General features: G+C 38.6%; 1 protein-coding gene across 1 annotated transcript in view; it reads left to right on the forward strand.

Annotated features, from left to right (window-relative positions):
• LOC131076485 (uncharacterized) overlaps nt 1-20,611 on the forward strand; it is a 265,484-nt gene that overhangs the window by 182,729 nt on the left and 62,144 nt on the right. Inside the window, exon 6 of the mRNA XM_058013697.2 lies at nt 8,115-8,192. Coding sequence (XP_057869680.2) covers nt 8,115-8,192 — 78 coding nt within the window. The remainder of the gene's footprint in view (nt 1-8,114; nt 8,193-20,611) is intronic.

A 20,611-nucleotide genomic window follows, 5' to 3' on the forward strand; every position in this document is an offset into this window, starting at 1 on the left:
AGCAACAAAAGATTGAGTATGCACCTGATATACAAAGATTGTTGACTAAACACCCCAAGGTGTTTAGTGCTATTCCACCTGGTAGACCTCCTGATAGGGGTATTGATCATATCATTGAGCTTGAGGAGGGTGCCAAACCTGTCATGATTACACCTTATAGGCATCCAAAGAAGACAAAGGACAAAATTGAGAAGACCATCAAGGAGTTGTTGGACGTGGGCCACATACGTCCAAGTAAGTCTCCTTTTGCTTCGTCAGTGGTGTTGGTTAAGAAAAAGGATGCTACTTTGTGGATGTGTATAGATTACAGGGCTTTGAATAAGAGAACCATCAAGAACCGATACCCTATTCCGCGCATTGATGAGTTGATTGATGAGTTGCATGGAGCTTGCTACTTTTCGAAAATTGACTTGAGATCAGGATATCATCAAATTCGGGTGAGGGAGCAAGATATAGAAAAGACAACTTTTCAATGCCATTGTGGACACTTTGAATTCTTGGTTATGCCTTTTGGTTTGACCAATGCATTGGCTACTTTCCAGTCCACTATTAGTAGGGTTTTCTACTGTCAGTTGAGGAAAAATGTCCTTGTATTCTTTGATGATATTTTGGTTTATAGGACATGGTAGGAGCACTTAACACATTTGGATGAGGTATTGAGTATTTTAGAGGAGTCCTTGTATGCTAAGGAGTCCAAGTGTGCTTTGGGATTGACAGAGTTATTATACCTTGGACACATTATCAGTACTGAGGGGGTGCGGATGGATCTAGATAAGGTCCGAGCCATTATAGAATGGCCTACTCCTGAGAACCTTACACAACTTAGAGGATTCGTGGGATTATGTGGTTTTTACTAGCACTTCGTCAAGGGTTTTTCTCAGCAGGCAACACCATTGACAGACTTGACGAAGAAGGGGGCTTTTGTTTGGACTGATCAGGCACAACAATGTTTTGAGAAGTTCAAACAATTGATGACCACATGTCTAGTATTGGCTGTACCAGATTTTTCTAGACCCTTTGAGCTTCAGTGTGATGCATTAGGAGAGGGTATTGGTGCAGTTCTCATGCAGGCTAAGAACCCTATTGCTTTTGAGAGCCAGAAATTGAGAGTGCCTGAGCGGACTTATAGCATATATGATAAGGAGATGTTGGCAATTATCCACGCATTGGCCAAGTTCAGGCAGTACTTGGTGGGCTGTAAATTTAGCATCAAAACAAACCACAATAGCCTGAGACACTTCCTTGGGCAACGTGATTTGAATAACTGCCAACAGAAGTGGGTTAGTAATCTGCAGGCGTATGACTTTGACATCACCTATGTCAAAGGGAAGAATAATGTTGTTGCTGATGCATTGTCTCGCATGCCACATTTGAGTGCTATGATTGAGATTAGTGAGGATTGGAGACATTTGATTTTAGCAGGATATGCTAAGGACTCATGGGCCTCTAGCATTATGGATGGTACAGTGCAGGATAGCAGGTACTCCATTGTGAATGATCTTATCATTTACAAAGGGAGGATTTTTCTTGTGCTAGGATTAGAGATGAAGAGCAGGATTTTGAGAGCTTTGCATGATTCTACCATGGCACATCCGGGTTATTATAAGACATATAGACAGGTCAGGTAGAAGTTCACTTGGAAAGGGCTCAAGTCCGATCTTCTTTAGTATGTTAGGGAGTGTCCTGTTTGTCAGCAAAACAAGCAGAAACATACTTATCCAACAGGACTTCTCCAGCCACTTCCCATTCCTGACAGGAAGTGGTAATGCCTATCGATGGATTCCATTACGGGATTGCCTAGAGTCCATGACAACGATTGTATTTATGTGGTTGTAGATCGGCTTACGATGTTTGCTCACTTCTTTCCGATCTCAACTACTTATTCTGTAGTACAAGTGGCAGATCTTTTCTTCCCGGAGTTTTCAGACTTCATGGGCTGCCTCAGACTATAGTCGATGACAGGGACAACAGATTCATGAGTCATTTTTGGCAGGAGCTATTTAGACTCAGTGGTACTGAGCTCACCCCTAGTACGAGCTACCACCCATAGACTCATAGACAAATAAAGAATGTGAGCAAATGGGTGGAAGGTTACCTCCAGAATTATATAGCTGAACAGTAGCGGGCATGGGTTAAGTGGTTGCATAATACTACTTACCACATGTCCATCTAGATGACAACATTTATGGCTTTGTATGGGTATGATGCACCCAACTTCTTGGATCTTTTGTTGAGTGATGGTAGAGTGCCGAGTGCTAGGGATCTTCTCCAAGAGAGTCAGGACACTGTGAGATCATTAAAGGAGAACATATAGAAGGCACATAATCAGCAGAAACAGTATGTAGATCAAAAGCAAGTTGAGCGGACATTTGATGTAGGTGACATGGTGTATTTGATGCTGCAGCCGTACAGACAATCCACACTTAAGAAGAGTGGTGCAAAGAATCTCAATCCGCGTTATCATGGGCCATTTAGGATTGTCAAGAGAGTTGGAGAGGTGGCCTATGAGCTTGAGCTACCAGCAGATGCAAGGGTACATAATGTTTTTCATGTGTCATGCCTTAAAATGGCAATAGGACATCGTGCTGTACCTTCGACAATGCTACCTCCTCTTGATAAAGAGGGGAAATTGATATTAGTACCTGAGGCCATCATTGATTCTAGGGAGTGTAGATTGAGGAATAGAGTCATCAGGGAATATTTGGTGAAGTGGAAAGATTTGCCGATTGAGGATGCTACTTGGGAGAGAGAGGATATTCTGCAGCATCCAGCATTGAGATTGCTCGAGGACAAGCAATTTCAGGGAGGGCGGACTGTAATGTCCCCTTCTCATTAGTTCGCAGATATTCATGGGATTGGCCTATCACTTGATGTTTGCATTGAGTTGTCATTGATGTCAATCGGTATTGCAGGCAAGTTTGGCTGCTTGTTTATGATGAAGAGGTAGAATGTTAAAGTCATCATAAACCACCGAAGGTGAAGGTGTGTTACCGGTGTAGTGTACACCGTCGGTTAGCAAAAGGAGGTCTCACTGGTAAAGGGATGTACCGGTATGAGGTTGTTGAACAATCAAGTATGAACCAACTGTGTGTCGGTAAGCTAAGTGGTTGATCGTATGACACCATGTGGAGCTGAGGTGGCAAATATGTAGGGGTCGGTAAAGCTACCATCGATAAGGTTGGTGAAACTGTTAGTCGACATAAATGAAACAACCATAAATCACAGGATTGTAACTGACTGATGCGGCTCGAGGAAGAAAGAATGAGGAAGGAAGATCAACAAGCAGTTGGCGCCTGAATCAATGCAAAGGAAATCCGATCCCAAGATGACCTTGGAAAGGAAACAGCCAGGCACTTTTATTTGTCAACGGATTTCAGAGTAAAAAATCTTGTACGCGATTGCTATCTTTAACAAGCATGCGTTGGGAAATGGAAAATATGTATAGATGCATCTCTGGAGTACAGGTGATCGACATATGACAGACTAGATAGGATCTAATGTAGATTGTGTCGAGAAAAGGAAACCCTAAGCGCTCAAATTTTGATTTTCGTTTTGGCAGGAAACCAATAGTTAAAAAGAAGAGCTCGAGACTGAGCAATGTTGTTGCTATTGTAGAAGACAAGGGTAATTTTTGATGTTTGAGAGCCAAAGAGAAAAACACAAAGTGTTCGTGAGCAAAGTACTAATTTACAGGTGAAGCAGAGCAAACCAGTATAAGGAACAACAAGTGAAGAGTGCATTGAACATAGAGGTTATAAACTGGCAGAAGCAGTGCCTGATAAAGAGTGATTGAGGGTGAGTTAAGAAGGAGGAAGACAGTGTGAGCAAGGATTGAGAAAGATGATCAGCAAAGTCAAGTTGCAGAGTAGAAAAAGAGGAAACAGACCGATAAGACTGAAATAGGCAGAGTAGGATATTGTAAGGTTGCAAAACTTCATTTGCAATAGTGATTTCATTTGTGTATCTGAGTCTTATATTGTTTCTCACTAAGTTGTAGCTTAGTGCAGGGGTTGTAGCTCCTTTAGGTAGTAGCCTACAAATTGTGTAGGGGTTGGTGCTCCTTTGAGTCGGTGCTCATAAATTAGGGGTTGGTGCCCTAAATTTTGTAATTAGAAGTTTCATTGTGAGGCTGGATTGGAGCAGAAGATCTCCAGTAGCTATTCTCACCGAGGTTTTTCCCACATTGGGTTTTCCTCGTATATATCTAGTGTTGTGTGTTGCATCTTTGTTTATGTGATATTTTAGTAGTTTAGCAAATCCTTTCACACACCTTGGTTGCACTATTTATGCTGCCGGTTAACACTCAGTTTGTTTCATTTACCGATATCTTCTTGTTGAAAAGAAAAGATTAAAATCACTGATTCACCCTCCTCTCAGTGATCCATTGTGTCCAACAATTGGTATCAGAGCCTAGGTACCCTGTTTTATCAAAAGCACTCTCTAGCTTGGGTAGATCTTGTCGAGTGGTCACAATGGCAAGAAATGAATCAGCCTCCTCAAAAGCTCCTATGTTTGATGGTATGAACTATGCCTTTTGGAGTAGAAGAATGGAAACCTATTTGTCCTCTCTAGGTTGTGATGTATGGATGTCGGTTGTAAATGGTTATACAGTTCCTAATAATCCTCCTACTGATCCAGATGCTAAGAAGGAATATGAGAACAACGCTAAAGCCAAGAATGCCATTCTTAGTGGGTTGTCCGATAATGAGTTTGTTAAAGTCATGCACTGTTCTTGTGCCAAGGAGACCTGGGATAAGCTGTAGAAGATTTTTGAAGGCGATGCTAAAGTCAAGGAAGCCAAGTTGCAGACTTTGAGAGCACAACTTGAGGGCTTGAAGGTGAGAGATGAAGAGAAGATTGCTGACTATCTCCAAAGGGTTGATGAAACAACAAACACCATTAGAGGGCTTGGATAAGAAATAAAAGATGAGGTTGTAGTAAAGAAAGTACTTAGATTCCTTACATCTAAGTATGATACAAAGGTGTCAGCAATAGAAGAAGCAAAATATTTGAAAGTCTTCACAATGGATGAGTTGTATGGCTCCCTAACTGCTTATGAGGTGAGGACTGTTGGTACTGATGCTGTGAAGAAAGAAGCTGCATTCAAGACATCAAGAAAAGGAAAAGAAGAATCTGCCCATGATGCAACTGGTGAAGACTCTGATGACATTATGACAAATTTTGTCAGAAGACTCAAGACAGGTTCGGGCAAATATAAAGGCAAGCTTCCTTTAAAATGTTTCAACTGTGGAAAGATTGGACATTTTGTTGCTAAATGTCCTTATGGTGACAAGAATGGAGATGATACCACAAATGAAGAAAGTGCCTCAGATGACTGCTGTAGTGATGATGAAGTAAGAGCAAATCTTTTTATGGCTCAAGAGGTACTGGTACTTGAAGAAGCGGAAGAGGAAGAGCAAGAAGGTGAAGTAGATCTTGAAGAAGAACTCATTAGTACCTTAGATGAGCTAAAGAAAACGAGAAGAGAGTTGAAGAAGGTAAAAAGGGCTGCAGCTGAAGAACAAGAGTTGTTGGAACAATCTCTTGAAGAGTCAAAAAATTGTTGCAGATCTAAAACTTCAGTTGGAAGAGGCCAAGAGGATGTGTGAAGTCACTAGTACCAGTCTGAGTGAAAAGGAAAAAGAACATCAGAATCTAGAAGCAGAAATAGTGAAACTCCGGAAGGACTTGGAGAAAAGTCAGGAAGAAATAAAAGTCAAAAGCAAGCATGAGGGCAGCACTGAAGCTTTGGACAAGATGTTGAGCAAACAGAAGCAATCAAAAGATACCGGTTGCTTAGGCTTTCTGAAAGGTCAAATTTCAAAAAGCAAAGACACGTCGGATAAGGAAATTCAATTCACTTCTACAAAGGAAGGTGAAGAGAAGAAGACATTCATAGTGGGCAAGGATACCGACAAAAAGACATATGCAGATGCTGCTAGAAACTGATACACAAACTGGTATGCTAAATCAATGAACCGGAAACCATACTCAATGCACCAACATGCAGATCCAAGAAGGAATGCAAGCATTGATCATGAAGGATTCACAAGAGATAGCAGCATGAAAGGAAGCACCTCGGTGAGGCAGCCGTTTGTAGGTTCAAGACAACCTAACCAATATGTACCAAAATTTCATGGTTATTGTCCTCGGTGCAATAAGTTCGGTCATAGAATGGCAGATTGTAGGAAAATGAATGTCAACCCTAGTTTTGAGACTAGAAACTCATTTGCTGCATTACAAAGTACAAATATCATGTGTTATATAACTCCAATAAGTTTGGTCACAAGAGTTATGAATGTAGGAGTAACATGCAAATGTCCTACAAGAATATATTGAGTACATCTTTTGGTGCTAATGTGAAATGCTATAAGTGTCAAAATTTTGGTCACATAGCAAGGCACTGTCAGCTGAGAACTGACAAGCAAAAGAGAGTTATACTAGATGAAAAGTTGGAATCAAAACCGGAACACAAAGTGATAGAAGAGGAAAAGAAAGAAGAGAAACCGGTTTGGGTAGAGAAGGAGAAAAACAAGACAGAGTCTAGCCTGATTGTGCAGACCGCGCTACATGCTGAAAGGAGGAATTTATGGGTAGTTGACAGTGGTTGCTCAGATCACATGACCGGAGATAAGAAAAAGTTCATCAAGCTTGATGATTGGAATTTTGGAGGAGATAGGCGATCCTTTTTGAGAGATAGTTGAGGGTGTATTTGTGGAAGAATCAATGCCTAATCAGTCTGAAACAAAATCGTAGCAGTCAGCCTTCACCCTCTATTTTGATCCATAATTCCATATATAGGCATCGAACTTCAAAAAGAAGGATAGCGGTGCATTGGTGAGGTTAAGGTGATCTTTTTGGGCGAAAGATTGAAGCTAGCAGCAGGCTGTAATCAATATCAGTCCATTCTACTACAGCAAAGGGGACGATTTCTGAAGACAAAGGTTTCAACAGCTGATTGTAGGCTTCTTAGTCAATGATATTGCTTGCTTCTTCAAGGCGCTATACTCCAGGTTCATTTGACATTGATAATTCATTGTAATCTCAGTTTGTATACATGAGTCCATACCTATCATTTGTCTTCAGAAAATCTGAAAGTGGTCATTGATAATAGTCAATGTGTTTTGGTTCAATTTGGCCGTAGAGTTTGATCATAGTGCTGTCAAATGTGCTATTTTATCATCATTTGAAATAAGAAAGGGAGGAGTGATGGTTGCGTCTCATACATGATTTTCTGAGGTTGTATGTCAACTGTTTGTTATAATGCCAGCTAGCTGTAAGCTCATGATTGTGGGTTTAATCTGATATAATACATCATAAGACAGTTGTTTATGCATTCTTAGAAACCATTCAATCAATAGTAGTCATTAATAGTTGTTAAATCATGTGAAATATGTGCTGGATGACCCCCATGTCAAACTGAAAATTTCTGAGATATTCTGTCAGCATAACACGCAAACACAAAACCGCATAACACGCAGATTGAAAAAGTCAGATTATCAGTAAATATTCCTTGTAATTCAGTCAATACTTTACAGGGGATATTTCATTTTACTTGAATGAAATATTTCTGTTTATGGCTTTCCTAACATCATTTCTTGTTTTTTTTTAATTGAAGATAGTATGGTGGAACCTTCATGTTTTTTGTGTATTCATATCAATGGAGGTTGCAAAGGGCTATATGAAATACATTTAAAAAAGAGTACATTATAAACCAACTTTCATGGAGTTCTATAATCATTTGTTGTTCTGAAATTTTGGTATGTCAAACTATGATGTAAATCATAATATCTGAATCTTTTGTTATTTTGTCATTGTAGCTGTTTATGGTTTGAAAGAAATTTTCTTGAACACCAATTAGTTTCTTCTTTCAGTTCTAAGGTGATACAAAGCAAATTATTTTCCAAACATGCCCATCTGGCTACAGGGATGTTCATGAAATTGGCAAAGAGAACTTTGTTTTTCATTGTGTTGTGGTTTAACTTTTGAAATGTGAAGCGACAACTAAATAGTAAATTTATAAGAATCAATAAAGCATGTTGCTTTCTGGTCATTGGCAAATGACTATTCAGAATGATCATTATAGGTTGATGGTTAAGCTTTGTTTTTGACAGGAAGAATGTAGAAAGGTTTCAACAGAAGGGCAGCAGAAAAGGTTGGAACTTTCCAATAAATTTCATGACGCAATCAAGGTTTGTTCTACATTTGACTGTTGACAGCATTTGAATCATGGTTGGTTAAAGGCTTGTGGACTGAATGTAGTCTATTTAACCTTTTAATGTTTTTCAATACTCTCCAGAGGCCTTGTGGCATGGTAACTAAATGCAAATGCACAAAACAAAGGACACATGGTTTGAAAAATTAAGCTTATCTATCATTGACTGATAGCCATATATATATACTATGCCATTCTTTTTTAGAGATCCAAACAATCAGTCTGCTAATGTACGAGCACAATTATCATTATAAATTATTCATAATTAGAGATAAAATGATAAATAAATTATTTAATTCATCGAAAGCTATGTTACTCAGGGATGCATCCCTGGTTTGTTTTTTTAGGCATCCCTGTCCCAGGGACGTCCAGGGGATAGGGGACTCCTAGGGGACGTCCCCATAAATTCTGCATATTGACAGTGAATTTTGACAATGAATTCTATAAGCAATTTGACTTTGACTCTGAATTTAACACAAATTGGGCATAAGAACTCTGCTAGTTCTTATATGTTAAGGTTCTATAATGTATATGTGGATGCTTTATCCATGTTTTCAAATGAATATTTTAAATTTTCATATATATTTTAATTTTCCCTATTTTTATATAGCCATCCGCTTTCCCGTCCGCTAGCCATCCCCAAAATTGGCAAAAAAAATCACCATCTCGAAAACGCATACCACCGTCCCTGTCCCCAAAACTAGGGGTAACATAGATCGAAAGACCTAAGGTAAACAACTTGCTCATTGTTTTTTCAATATCAAAAAGCATTCAATTGTATTAAGTCTAAGTTTCTTATTATGATAGGATTTGATTAGATGTTTCAAATTCTCACCTTTTGAACAATTGTGAGCATGCTTTAGGTTTTTTTCCTTTTCTTCTTGTCTTTATTGACCCTGTCATCCTTTCCTCCTTTCCTTTAAGAAGCTAGTAAGGAATTTGATGAAATTTTGATGGAAGTTATTGTAGAAATTTCTCTAGAGGCTTTCTTACTACTTCCAGAATGTCTAGAAGAGCCTTGTGAATGTTGTGGCACGGGGGTAGTCTTATAGACATATTGCAGCTAATCTGAGGGTCTATTAAATGGCTGACCTTGGAAAATATCTAATTTGTTCTGTTGCAGCCCTACAAGACTTCATATAATAAGCCCATCTATGTATGTTTTATCTAGTGTTCCACGGCTGTTGGGGATGGGGGGTCTCGGGAATGGGTTTCGGGGATGGGGGGACAAAGGGCCTAAGTTAAGGGACGGCGGTAGGAGGTGGTGGTGCTGATATACATATAGTACTTTGAAAACTATGTGAAAATATATATAATATAATAAGAATTACATTTCAAATGAAATTATGGAAAATTAGTAAAACTTGAAATACTAAATACGAAGATTTCTTGAATGCTAAATAAAATTTGACAAATGAAATTGTCAAATTGGAGATTTCTATTATATCGAAAATATGAAAATCTAGTATCATAAAGATGATTACATCATTACAATGAGTAGCAATAGCATTACTTTTATTAACATGATATCAAATTAAGACTTAAGTACAAATATCAAAATGTCAAAATGTAGCAAAGGGAGGCCTCTTATCATTTGCAAACTCCTCATTACTGGAACTGCTGGATTAGTCATGGTCAAGGTTTCTCAAACTAATACCAACCAGCCCTCTATTTGAAGTGGTAGCATCCTCATCAACCTGTGATGGCTCCTCTGGCTCTACATTGCACGTGCCGCTGGACTCTCTTTTTACACAAGTGTCTTGAGGTCAATGAAATGTAAAGCACTATGTACAAACACAAGCTTCTCTGCTCTCTTAGAGGTAAGTTTGTTCCTCTCAAGAGAGTGGATGAAGCTATATGTAGACCAGTTCCTCTCAGCAACTAAAGAACTAGAAACTTGGGATAGCATACAGATTGCTAGAGTGTTAGTCAAAGATTTTTGACCATGACAATTCCACCACAAAAGTAGGTCCTCCTGTGCCATAGTTTCTATATCCATCTTTGTCGCGTCTGAATAACCCCTAAGAGTGGCAAATTTTGTCTATTCAGTGCAAATTATGCTGACATCTCTAGAATCATACATCTTCTCTATGCACCTAAAGAACCTTGTCTTCACCTCATCATCTTGAATTGGTGTAACTCTATTGGGCCTAGCCTTGTACCACTTATGATTCAAGGCATAGGCAGCCGTATGCAAGGGAGTATTGAGCTTGTCCCATCTGTGTTGAATGATTGGCCAAATGTGCTCATTGTAGAATGCTAAAGTGGGGTCCTTCACTTACAAAACAACCCTCATTTGGTCAAGCATAGAATTGATGTACTCATACACCTCTCCAAGGTTAGGTGCATCCCCATTGCCATATCTGATGACTTGGTAAACTGGAGCAATGATGAAGACTATGTATTTTGCATCAGTCCAAAACACATCACTCTTCACTATCTCCTTCACCCTTCCCCCTTGCTCTGTCTTGGCCTTGGCCCACCTATTCCACTATGTTGTCATAACTGTTGTCACAAAAGTCAGCTCGCTTGATGAACAACCTTGATCATCAACCCTGTGACACATTGAAATAGCCTCCAAGTGTGGGACCTTGAAATTGGGCTGTCGGTTCATCCTCGTCGCACTTAGATGGGTGCGCGAGATCGCGCCACATAGCCCTCCAAAGGGCTCAATTGAATGTTTAAAACATGGTCATTGATCGACCCCTTTATGAAAATCAGACGGCTGCACGCATGCCACGTGATGGGCCGGTCTCACCATGTCAATCGCCTTATACCTCTAGCGTAGGATGGTGGGGAGCATTGATCTCCCCATGCTCTTGTTACCTCACATTCTTTTCTTTATGCTCCTTTATGCCTTGCAGGGTGGTGGGGCAGAGCATGTCTCTTTGTGTTTTGTTACCCCGCGAGGCCTTTTGATTCTTTGCATTTGCCTCGCGGGATGGTAGGGAGACCATCTTTGTCTTATGCTAGACCCACCCCGTTGTCCTACGCTATCAACTTTGTTGTCCTACGACCACTGCGGGATAATATATTCTAGGCCTTTTGGTGCATCTTGCTATCCCGCGGCGTAAAACTGCATCAAGAGAAAGCCATGCAGGATAGGAAATCCTCTTTGTTGACACCCATCCTGCTATCCCGCGACAGTTGAGCAACCGTATTGTAGGTCCTGCAGGGTAAAGGAAGAAACCTGCAAACTCAGACCCCGCCATCCTATAGGGATGGGGCTTGTGCATGCTTTGGCTGGAAATCGGAGACCGATCCCACCATGAAACTAAACCCTTTAGCTAGTGGTCTTTAAATGATTTCGACCGGTTTAGCTGGTCAATGTTCAAATAGAATGTAAAGCCCGAAAAGGTTCTAAAGGCAAATGCCTTAAGGTTTAGTGTTTTTAGGACTTTTAGGAGGTTTTTAGGTAGTGATTTAGCCATTTTATTTTTATCTTAGATCGGATTTATACGTGGCTAAGGTTGACATGGATTGCAATTCCTCAACTCAATTATTCTCTCCAAGAGAATGAAATAGGATGCATATCTAGTCTCAACTGGTTTCAAGGACTCCTCCTTAAAGAAGGTCCTGAAGAGTGCATGTGAAGTGTGGTGGTTGCAAATAAATATCTGCACATCTTTGGCATTGTTGACCATTCCTTAAATCCAGTCAATCTTCCTCATGTCCTCGAGTGCATTGTTCATGGCATGCACACAACATGGAGTCCACCAAATATGTCTATAGGCTGCTTCAATAAGTTTCCCTACTGATCTGCACACATGGGATGCATTTGTTACTACTTGGACCACATTTTGTGGCCCAACCTCCTCAATAGCCTCCCTAAGGACCTCAAATTGAAAATCAACATCTTTGTGATGCCTTGTACATTCATTTGCTCTAAGAAAGTGTGCGCCCTCTACACATGTAACCATGATGTTGATGAGTGGATGATGGCTAATGTCCATCCACCCATCCATAACTATGCCGCATCCAGAGGCCACCTAACATGCCTTCATCTTCTCAATCAAAACATTGATCTTGGAATAGTTCTTATCCAAGATCATGGTCCTCAATTTGGTCTCACGTGGTGGCACATATGATGGTCCTCCCTTCACCACCATCGACATCATCTCCTTATAATAAGGAGACCGAGATACATGAAATGGGATGCCATTGGCAAAGAAGAACCTGCCAATGGCATCATCTATATCATCCTTCAGCTGTACCTTGAACAAATCAGCTATGGGGTTACTTTGCATCTTGTGTTTCCCTATGCTCTTAACCTCTCGTGATTGGGCCATGGCATTGGAAGTTGAAGTGGATGAAGGTCTAGACATCACTCCTCTCGTTTGCAATGCATGAGAAAAAGTATGTTGCACTTGCTAGCTTTGCTGAAGCGCTGGCCTACCAGACAAAGTAGTAGGGATTGCAACTGCACTATCATCAGGATGCCCTAAAGCTTGTTGATCTCAATTCTCTATTGAATGTTTTTAGGATCCTCCAAAAAGAGACAGAGATCCACACCTTTTCCTCTCCAAAAAATGAAGTGTGTATTGACACTAGTCATGCTACCAAACCATGCAAGACCACAAATGTTGCATTGCCACTTCCTTGTGCTCCCACCTGTCCATGATGTGCCTGCTATTGTTGAAGAAAACTGTTTGAGAGGAGATTTAAGATTTTAAAGATCTCTAGCAAACTGTGCCAATAGCTCAGAAGAGCAACTTGTACTAGCTGGTGCAATTACCATGGAATTAGTTTGGGCTCTAGGATCAGCCCCGTGGTCACCACCCTCAACCTCAGGTTCATAATTTGAATCATTTCCACTATGAGAATGGATTTCCATCTCATCCTCAGTCATGTTATGAGAGCTCATTATGATAGTGACACTGCTTTTCGCAAAATAAAAATAAATCCAATAAGCATGTAGTTTCAGCCTAGTTTAACAAATTTCAATTTTGAAACCAAATTTTAAAATTTGATGTTGAATCTTGAGGGTCATCATTTCATTCATCATTTTGCTCTCAAGATTCAACATCAAATCTGATTTTGAAATGAATCAAAGAAAAAAAAAGTTTAAATAACAAAAAAATTAAAAAAATCAAAAATCAAAAAATGAAATAAACAAAAAACAAGAAATAACCTTGCCTTGTGCTTGAGAAATCTCTCCAAAATGTTGTAGAATCCTCTTGCTCCTTTTTACTCCTCTTACACTTGCACTCACTGTTTTCACTCCTTCAATCTCTCTTTTCTGAGTTTTTTCTCCTCTTCACCCTACTGTAAAAAAAAATCAGAAGTAGAAATGTGAGTGAAATCACTAATTTTAGGGGTTTTGTAATGCATAGGGGGCATGGGTGGGGCCCATGTCAAATTAGGTTAACCCCCAAACCCAAAAAATTCGGTCAAAATAATTTTTTTAAAAAATTTAGTCACATTTTGTATTGCTCGAATGGTAGACTTCTGTGTGTCTCCTTGTCCCTCGAGAGATGCCTGGACTCCTCCAAGTCTTGGAGACGTCTCTATGTCTTCGGCAGCGGTGGCGAGACAGCAGGTGACACCACGTCCCCGTCTCCCAGTCCTGGAGACGTGGGCCCATGGCGGGGGGAGATGCGTTTCCATGGATCGCTGGTTTTATCATGATCGTTTGTCAAATTGCTGCATTTGGAAGCCATATTTAATGACTGCATTCATGATTTATTTTGTTTTTTGCCTCATTCTGAAAAGAGGTTGTCATTCTTGAAGTTGTTTTATCTGTTGGCCAAGCCAGAAATGTGAGCAGCAACTAATGAAAGACAGTTTAGGAGAAGGAAGAAAGAAGTTGATAAAGGCATTAAGAGAATTGATAAGTAGATTGGTGAAATGCATCTTGTTGATGAGAACTGGTAATTAGAGAAAAGATGGAGCCTTGAAGTGGGCTGGATGGACTGGTTGACAATGCAAAGTGGCAAATGTGGGTAAAAGAGGTTCCTAAGACAGTTTGAACATCCTTCGAGTTATATGAGTTTCCAGAATTTGTGCCTGCAGGCCATAGCAGCCCTTTAGTGGTGAAAGGGCACCTAGAGAGCACCCAGGAGGCACATGGAGTGACACCAACCCCTGAAATGCATGCCTAGGTAGTGATTAACATCTTAATTTGTCTTTTGCAAGAGAACACAAAATTGAACAGTTTGTGGGGTAAAATGTAATATCCCTTGGCTAATCTGACCCTGTTTCGTTTATTTGAACCCCAAGGAATATTGTCAAACACTTGGCATACAATGTTTGAAGCTGCTGTAGTGAATTCTTTATTTGTCTTCTTTGGGTTTGTACGCTGCAAATGAAGTTATGGAAAGCTTCTAACAATGCAAAGTTGTTATAAAAATGATATGCTAGCTGTTTTAGAGCTTACACACACAAGAAATGACTGAAATTAACTAGTACAGCTAGTAGACATTAAGACAAACACTTGTCATGCATCCCAAAGTATACCTACAACCATTAGGCATTTAAGCAAACAGTTGGCATGAAAGCTAAGTGGCTGATCAATGTTGAATGTCAGACATAATGCACTTACAGCAGATTAGATAGCTGTTAGACATTTCTACGAAGATTTGGAATGCATTCTTAGAGACCAAAATGCACTTACAGCAGATTGCCATTAACACAAACACTTGTCATACATACATGTAATTCCCACGTGCCAATGAGTGGTACTAACAGCAGTAAATGTAGCCTCCAACAATCTGAAAATCGCTCTTCGAACCCCTTTAAATTTCTGTAGATTAACTCTTCTAAAATGCATTAGTACTGTAGCGTTTACTATTCACGGGTATTGTAGCGCACTGTTCATGTGCACTGTTCACATGCACTGTTCATGACACTGTAGCAGCAAATAAACCCTTTGTATGATGTTCTTAGTCTGCCATATACATATGCCCTCAGCTACGCCAATAAATCTGAAAATAAATCTCCAATCAGCACAATGTCAACTTCTAGATGAAGCCAACCTTAGGAGCAACTTCAGATGAATATCTCACACCCTCAGATTGCTGATGCAATGAAGTCTTCACTTTCTCCAATGCCGATACTCCGGACAAGTTGCAGAAACCCCAGCTTCTTCTCCAAAGCCAAGAGACAAGTCTTCTCATCAAAAATAACAATGATCAATTCCCTCTTCTCTTCTTTTCAAAAGCCTTATATATATTTCCCATGAGGGTTCGATTTTCTCCAATAAGACATTAAATCAATTAATGATATTAAATGACATTTAATGATATAATATTTTCACTTTGTCATTTAATATTTCACCTTGGTAAAAAAGCCACAATTAATTACTTAAATGGTCCCCTTTAATGATACTTGGACCCTTCCTTAAGTTATAATATAAGATTATATTATAACTTAATAATATAAGCTCAAAACATTAATGTTTATTTAAACTAAATAAACATTAATATCTCCATTAATATTCAACATTTTTGAATGCCGTCTGAACTGGGAGCTGACATGATGAAGCTGCCAATGACCATACCCCCTTTACTAAAAATAGCAGGGGTCCATCTCTAACATCCCAAGACTTACTAAAAATAGGAAGTAGAGCAAATGATGTCCGAATGATGCCAAACGAAGACCAAACTGAAGCACTCTGAACACTGGAGATGATACCAATCGTCAAGAGACCCTCTATCCAACACATTAGCCTACGAGGGTCAGGATAATAGGCTAATCTCACAAAATCCAAGTCTGCTAAAATGGGGACATTACATAAAATCTCTTCAAATTCAAAGGGGAAACATTCTAGGATCTAAACCAAATCTACACCTAAGCTAAAAATGATCCTAGACCAAAAACTATAGACAAGATATAGAGATACACAAATTTATAATATTCTTTGAGGGGTGCGTGCATAAATTAAATATCTATATGCGTATGTTTCTACCTCAAATACATGCTTTAAACTGTTAACAATCATACTTTACTATCGAGATTTTCAAATTTTGAATGAAAGCAAACTGTCTAAGAACCGACAAACACAACAACCTCCTACTGGCTAATGCAGGGACTAGTTATCCTTAGCAAATAAGATTAAGTAATAACAACTTGAACAAAGAACAAGCAAGGGTTCGAGAAAATAAATTGCTACGTTGCACAAAGCTACTACTTAGTGAATAAATGACATCAAAACAAAGCCTGACAAAGTTACTTATTTTCAATTTAATGGAAAGAAATAAAAATACAGGTAAGCTAATTGACAACAATTTCTGCAGATAGTTGTGGCATCAATTCTCATTATGAATATTGTGACAACCCAGACTAAAACACATAAAATAGGCCTAGAAAGGATTCTAATAACTGAAATTTATTAGGATTTTTCTGTTTTTTTTTGGATAAATACAAACATACACTAGAAATAATTGCTAATATCATACTTCTTAATGCTAGTAGATTTCCACAATCCATGAAAATAAACTGGTTTCTTCTTCTGGATTCAATTGTGTTTATTTTTCACATCAGCGTTTCAGATCACACTCCATGATCCAGCGTCAGGATGATAGAGAGTGTAAGGACAATGAAAATTGGCTGGTTGCAGATCTAAACTGACAAAAAAGAATGAGAAGGGTGGAGAGAGATGGAGCACAAAGTATAAGGATGGGTCAATAGGTGTCCATTGGCCTAGGTAGGAGACAAAACAGATAAGACTAAATAACATAAAATGAAGCAAAATTATTAATCAACAAAAGCTAAAGGAAACAAATTAACGAGTATGAGAACAAAATAGAAATTGGAAAAACAAACCCAAAAAGGAAAAAAATATTAATAATTCATTAAAATATCACAATAAAATAATCACTAAAAGAAAAAACAGAAAAGAAAGAATAAAGTAAAATCAACTATGTTGGCAGAAAGATAAAATATGTTACAACAAACTAAAAATAAAGAGAATAAAAAGTAATATGAGAGAAACCAATAAATGACCAAAAAGGAATGACTGACTATAAAAAGAAATCGCAAAAGAAGAAATATAAACCGATCATTTATATATGTTAGGGTGTATTTGTGGTTATTTAGATTTTTTTTGATTTTCATATATATATATATATAAACCTAACAAACAAAAATGCAAAAATTATCTAAACAAATATATGTATAAAAATGAAAGAGGAGTTAATTAAATGAGAACTAAACCAAAAGGAATTAATAAAAACTAAAGAAATACAAAATAATAAATGAAAAAACAAGAGCTAGGAAAGTTCACCAAAATTGAGAAAAAGGCAAAAAAAAGAAAGAGACAAAACACAGACAAGGAATAATAAGGAACAAAAATGATAAATAAATACAAAAAGAATTAAAATAAATTGGACGAACGAAATTGAAAAAACATCATGATTGCAACATAAATATATCATATGGTATCATATAAACAACAAAACCGCCATTAACTTGTAATTATAGCATCATGATTATACCATAATAGCATCATATACTTGTTGGTGTACGTTTTATCTTTCATCAAACATTAGAATAAAATACGAAAGACACTCTAACCTCTCTTGAACAAAATCACTACATATGCCAAGATTGCAAAGAAAGACCACACGATGACTCCAAGGTTTATATGTGCGAACAATCGACTTTATGTTGAATAGCTTCCTTGGTAATGTATGTTGAAATACAAGGGGGGACTTACACTCAACTAATATTGACCACAAGTTAGGACTTAGACGAATATAGCAATGAATGCTCTCTCTTTTTTTTTTTTTTTGGATTTTCAATTTCGGATTTCAAAAAGGACAAAGGATAGGGATTTAGAAGTTCTATACTACTCCTAAGGACTTGGGAGATGGTAGAGATTAGGTGAAACCAATAACAATACTCTGCTTCGCCACAATAAGGACAACTAAACAAAGTAGGTGCAATCTTCTAAGGTTGTGCTTTAAATTTTCAGATTACGAATGATACCATCCATCAAACAATATTCATCCACAGTAGAAGTTAAGCATCCACGATATAAGCTCAAGCTAACTTTACACATTGAATAAAAATCATTTATTCAAAGAAAGTATGAGCAATAGTTTCACCAACCTATACTATCAAATCCTTCATTCATTTAATAACTTTAAAAGCAAATTTACTCTAAGCAAAACTATTCTATGTTGAAGAAAGATATGCAACCATGCAACCATGTGATAATAATAAGATTTCAAAGCAAGCTGCGAATTAGCTTATATTATCAAGATAACTCTAAGCAACAATTTCATGAATCTCTCGACAACAAAATGAAATGAGAGAATGAGAATTTATATAGAGTTTCTGAAAACAAATGAAAGGTTGAGATCGATCTAAGATCAACAGCTGAGATTAAGACACAACAACCCTAGATAGAATTTCCCAAAATGACACCAGGGACAAATGCATGCTAGACAAGTGGCGTGAAGAGCTATCTCCTAGGAAGGTACATCCTTAACCTTGTGAGCGACAGTGTGTTCAATGAACCTGGACACGATTGGGCCGACCTCTTCCATGTTGACATGTGGCAGCATATTTATCCTATATTCCCATTTGTCCAAGTCGTCTGCACAAGCGGCAAATGCAATCTCCCATTCCAACTCCTGCTTCTGGAAGACATTCCGGATGGATAAGAAATCCGATGCCTTGGTCAAATTTTGCTTCAGGATCGGTCCAGTGATGGCAAAGAAAATTTCCTGAGCTCTAAGTTTAAGATTTTCCAGCCAAATATCATTTTCTTGGATGGTCTCCTTTTCAAGCAAATCAGCAGTTACAAGGAAAATTTTGCTTTGTATTTCTTTAATTTGCTCTTCGGACTTAATACTATAAGCCTTTACCTTCTCCAAGACTTTGCTTCGTGCAACCAATGCCCATTGCCATGCGTTGAAATTATATGCAGCTCCTGTTGCAATTATCTTTCCATCAATCATTTCTTGTTTAGGAACACCTTTCAGTATTCTAAGGCATGAGATAATTTTGTCTTGAACATCCTGAAGGTTAGCCCGTGCTTCTGCCATGCTTGCAATTTTGGAGAGTAAAGAGGATGTTTGCCCGTACGTCAGCATCAATCTGTCCATGAATGTGGCTTCTTCTTCTCTTTTGCTTGCCATCCATTCTTTAGTCTCTCTTGCTATCACTTTTTCTTCTTCAAAATTTTCAATTGCTTCTTGTGAGGGATTCAAAAGTGGAGGAGCTGTTGCATTGCCTTGGTTAAGTGGCTTGGTCAAGTGTTGAATGTATTTCTTCAAGCATTCAATTTCCTTCTTGTATTCTTTCTTCTTTCCTACCTCTTTGTCCAGTCTTGCCTTCATGGAAGCAATTGAATTGTCTGAGTCTTCCACCTCTTGACCCTTTGTAGTTGGTTCCAAGTTGAAAGTTGTAATTTTATACTCCTGATGAGCAATATTTTGTTTTGACTTGTCCACTTTTGGTACAACAATTTGAATTGTACAACAACCTGTCTCATCTCTCTAGATTGTGGAAAACTCCCTGGCAGGCTTCTTTCAGCAACCTTCCCTAATTTGGCCAAGAAATCAGCCGTGTCATCTTCTTCCTGGACTACTTCCATAGGTACTTTCATCTTCAATATTTCCTTCAACCAATTAGGAATCATAGGTTGTTCAATGCCTTCCTCTTCTTGATTACATTCTTCACATGGAATATCCTAAGCTCCTCGAAGAGCGGAAATCATTCCCTCCTGAAATTCATCGCCCAGATATCCATTTCATCATCTGATTCCAATATCTCTGTTCTTGTAGGAGATGGAAGTTCTTCATCTTTCTGCTGGACTGACATCACATTTCCCTCATGGATTGGAGAAGGAATTTTTATTTCATCAAGTGGATGATCCTCAATAATCATTAGGCTGCCCAAATTCCTAGACGTAGCAGAATGGGATGGCTCTAATCTCTGCTTCTTTTGAGCAAGTTTCTCTTTCACGACTTCCTCCCCTTTGACCTTGAAGGGTCATCAACTATTTCCTTCCTTTTTCTTGAATTGATGCTTTCGATTGGCATGGCACTTTGAGATGTTTCTGCATTTGAAGAATATGTTTCCATTTCACCCATCAAGTTATAGGTAAGAGTCAAATTTCTTCACCATAGCACTTGGACTTGCTGATCAAACCACCACTGTGAATACTTAGCAACTAGTCGCATCAAGGCGGTTAAAGCTGCAAGTTTGGGTTTTGACCATCTTACAAGAGGAAGAGGCCTATTCTCATCAAAGCGCGACTGAACATATTATCCTTCATCCTCAAACTGATCTGGCACATGGAAAAGTTCGGTTGTTCCATAGTCTTTTTCTGATGTCATACTCGTCTACAACATTCGCCCAAAAATCTTCCAAATCAATCCTATGTTTGTATTTTTCTGCATTCACTGATCCAATATGGTTGTGTGGATCAAAATCAGCCCTAAATCG

Source organism: Cryptomeria japonica, chromosome 5, assembly GCF_030272615.1.
Source record: "Cryptomeria japonica chromosome 5, Sugi_1.0, whole genome shotgun sequence".
In the NCBI taxonomy this organism is placed as follows: domain Eukaryota; kingdom Viridiplantae; phylum Streptophyta; class Pinopsida; order Cupressales; family Cupressaceae; genus Cryptomeria; species Cryptomeria japonica.